Below are 3,578 nucleotides of genomic sequence, written 5' to 3' on the forward strand. Positions count from 1 at the left end.
AAAAAAAAAAAAAAAAAAAAAAAAAAAAAAAAAAAAAAAAAAAAAAAGAGAGATAACTTTGTTTTTCAATTTACAATTAGCAAACAAATAACACTGACGTTCATCAACATGTAACAAATATATACACATAATCAACAAATAGGAATTGTGGCAGAACAAAGCAGCTTCATATAAAAAACATCCTACTCAGACTAACCGGAGAGTGCGTTATTGACCTGCGAGGACGTGATTACAGTAACTTTAAATGAGAAATGTAACACTCTTTTAAACCATTTGACCCATTGTGATACGATTGTATACATCTCTGCGCTATGTGTGTTGGATGTAAACATTGCTCCTGCTATCCTTGGCCTCGCTCACATTAGGAGCCACACAGTAATAAAACAAAATTACTTTTTATTTGATAACCTTACCTAACTGAAGGCCCCAACTAATATTTGCATTGATCAGAAATCAGTATAACTTCAACAGATACAAAAACTAAAGTAAAAGACAGTCCTCTGGTCTCATGACTGACACCTGCCATTGATAGCGCATTAGCGGCTCCACGCCGCCCCCTCTGATTTCCACCTGCCCACTGAGGCGCTGCCTACTGGGTCCGGAGCTGGTAATCTGAGGAGGAAATGGATAAAATGTAATCAAATGGACAAAAGAAAAAGAGAGAATCAGAGAGAAATCAAGTGGAGGCAGCTGATGCTTTCCACCCAGAATGAATGGAATACAAAGGAAATGAGATAAGGATGTTTGGCAATTAGTGGCAACATTAGCAAAAAGACCAACATGTGCAACGTTCGAAATTTCGGTATGAAGATCGGGGAAGCTCGACAGAAAAAAAGTTCACTTTTCCACATTTCGCAGGACGTTGCCACATTGCCTCATGTTCTACACTGTATCCCCTTTTTCATAAAACTGCATCAGTTCAAGGCTGGTTCCCACCACATTGCACTGCATTGCCCAACTGTTGCCTAAGAGCTGCAGATACGGGCACTCTGCACAAGTATTCGTGAAATCATAACCTACCTCCATTTTGGGTGATGTAGCGCACCCACGGCAGGGCCTGATACCCGCTCTTCTCAATGATCTTCAGGTAACGCACCTGTTGAGGGAAAACAAAGCTGAATGACTTTTGCCAACAGTTTTTCCAACTCTGAATTCTTTGATATGAACAGTTTTTGGGTTTGCACATCATCGCAGACATTGCTGTAAGTTACTGTGTTATAGTCTAACCAGTAACACAACATAGTTATTTTTCTAGAAGCTAAAACTACCTATTCTTTAACATTTTCACAGTCTGAATTGAACCTGTGCAGGGTCTCATTGCAGGCTGGAGTCCATCCCAGCATGCACTGGTATTGTTTGTAACATAGCGCACATAGAGAGTGGTGAAGTGCATTATGGTTTGAGAAGTTCTTATGAATATTTTTAAACAGTATTTCGATTTTTGAGTCTCGGTTGTGCCTACGTCGTCTGCAAAGGAGCAAAGCTACAAACTTCTCAGAGCCTCCCTTCAAACCTACAGCAAGTATTCGCACATTTTAAGTGGAGTACTCATTTCAGCTTTTAGCGAGCTGCAAGTTGTAGTAAGAGCAGTGTTGATGATGAGGAAGTAGTAGTATGAGTCACACTGTGAGAAGGGAAGCAGATACAGAACAGCTTTCAAGGGAAACTAAGTTCATTTACATAACTGTAATTTTTGAGGCCTGTGAGGAGAAAAAATGCACATCAGCACTATCAAGATACAACTTTCACAAGCCATTAACTGATATTTCCCCAGACCAGTGTTACAACAGAGCTGATTTTTCAAGGAAACACTATGGTGAAAACACAGGTAAAAATACCATGCCATCGCATCCATCACTGAACATGATTGCACATCGTTTTTTCTTCATAAATTATGAAATATGACTTTACATGCATTATGGATATCATTTATATCACAATTCAACCACAATGACATTGAGAATTCACTTCTCTGTGGTATATCAATTCATCTTGTGGTAGCAATGAGTATCTGTCACTGCTATTACAAATATTACAGAAGTAATAAGTTTCACACAAACTCTTCTGCAAAAAAAAAACCAAAACATTCTGTTCTGTCCTCTCACAATTAGCAGGGATGAGAGCAGTCACCTAAAGGCCTGACATGGCCCCTCTCTGGGAGACGTTACTATGCCATGTCTCCATCATGCCCGTTCCCAGCCAGAAGCTGGACAGACTTTGGAATTTGTGAGTCGAGTGGCGGCGGGCCTCTGGTAAGGCCGCCTTGTTATTACCTTCCACTACACAGTGAGGTCAGATAGACGGAGAGAGAACGAGAGAGAGACAGAGAGAGAGCGCGCCTCGGACACCAGACGAATGACGACAAACACATGGACACGGGATCACCGAGTCTGCCCAGCACAGCACTTCTCCCTGAACCCCAGCAGCCAAACATTCAGTCGGTCTGACCGTGGGTACGCAGTCAGCAAAACGGCATCAAAAGCAATCCTCCGCAAAATATCATTATGGGTTGTAAGATGAGAAGGGAAAAGGAGGATGTTTGTTGTATCTCGTTTGGTAAGTACAGACTACATGTGTGGTCTGGATCTATCAGGCTTTTGGTAGAAGCTATGGCCCAAAATGCATCTGCCAACGTTCCCTCAGCATCACCTAAAGACGGGAGATTTAAAAACGTAGCGACACTTCTGCTGTTATTGCCACTCGGCCAAAGTGTGGGATTACTCCATTTCTAGTTAAATTTATAAGGTGCAGTTACGTGCATCATACACACTTCACATGTGCTCTCCCATACACTTAGTGGTAGAGTTAAGAGGAACTTTCTCATGCTTAGATATTTACACGCATCTAATTAAGCTTCACAGCCTCTTCTCACACGTAGAGAGTGGTGTTCCTGGCAGCATTAGAGTCTGAGACCCAGTCTGCTGTTGCCCTGTAATAAGGAAAAGGTTACTGGCCGGACACAAGAGTTCGATGGGAATATGGCTCTTCATAAGTTGCCTTTGAGGTGGTGGGCGCACCACAGTGTGATTGCAAACGCTGAGCAAGGCGTTTTTAGGCTTTTGGTTCAACAATTTTGGGAACTGGTAAACTGCTACAACTAAAGCACCAATATTGTAGACCGATTCCTAAATCGCCCTTAACTTCTCAAACAAGTTTCGGTTATGTAGTTGACATGTCATGTCATCTTGAAAAAAATGACCCTAAAAACCATTTAGCACTCAGTTAAAGTATGTTCAAGTATGTTAGCCTCCCCCCCGCAAAAAAAAGAACAAAAACTAACAAACAATATCCCCAGGGTGCATGGCGGTTTTCAAAACTAGTCCTTTGCTTTTATTAAGTTTAGCTCCAGGCTTATGTAAATTAATAACTCAATAGGTCACTTTTTGCTATTAAAAATTGTACAAATCAATCAGTTGAGATGTCCAATTATAGTTAAGGTAGTACTGCTAAGAATTGTTACCTAGAAATACAAAGTTTTCTGATCATTATATATATATCTATCTATATCTATATATATAGATTATCTATATATATATATCTATATATATATATATATCTATATATATATCTATATATAT

General features: G+C 40.2%; 1 protein-coding gene across 3 annotated transcripts in view; it reads right to left on the reverse strand.

Annotated features, from left to right (window-relative positions):
- Positions 1–48: 48 nt before the first annotated feature.
- The window catches only part of ap1m1 (adaptor related protein complex 1 subunit mu 1), an 11,570-nt gene continuing 8,040 nt past the window's right edge, over positions 49–3,578 (reverse strand). For all 3 annotated transcript variants that reach the window (XM_031865418.1, XM_031865417.1, XM_031865419.1), the window contains 2 exons: positions 1,021–1,096; positions 49–612 (listed from right to left, as the gene is read on the reverse strand). In XM_031865418.1, coding sequence (XP_031721278.1) covers positions 590–612; positions 1,021–1,096 — 99 coding nt within the window. In that variant the 3' untranslated portion in view covers positions 49–589. The remainder of the gene's footprint in view (positions 613–1,020; positions 1,097–3,578) is intronic.

The sequence above is a fragment of the Anarrhichthys ocellatus genome, unplaced genomic scaffold, assembly GCF_004355925.1.
Source record: "Anarrhichthys ocellatus isolate YVR2014 unplaced genomic scaffold, GSC_Weel_1.0 scaffold32, whole genome shotgun sequence".
Lineage (NCBI taxonomy): Eukaryota > Metazoa > Chordata > Actinopteri > Perciformes > Anarhichadidae > Anarrhichthys > Anarrhichthys ocellatus.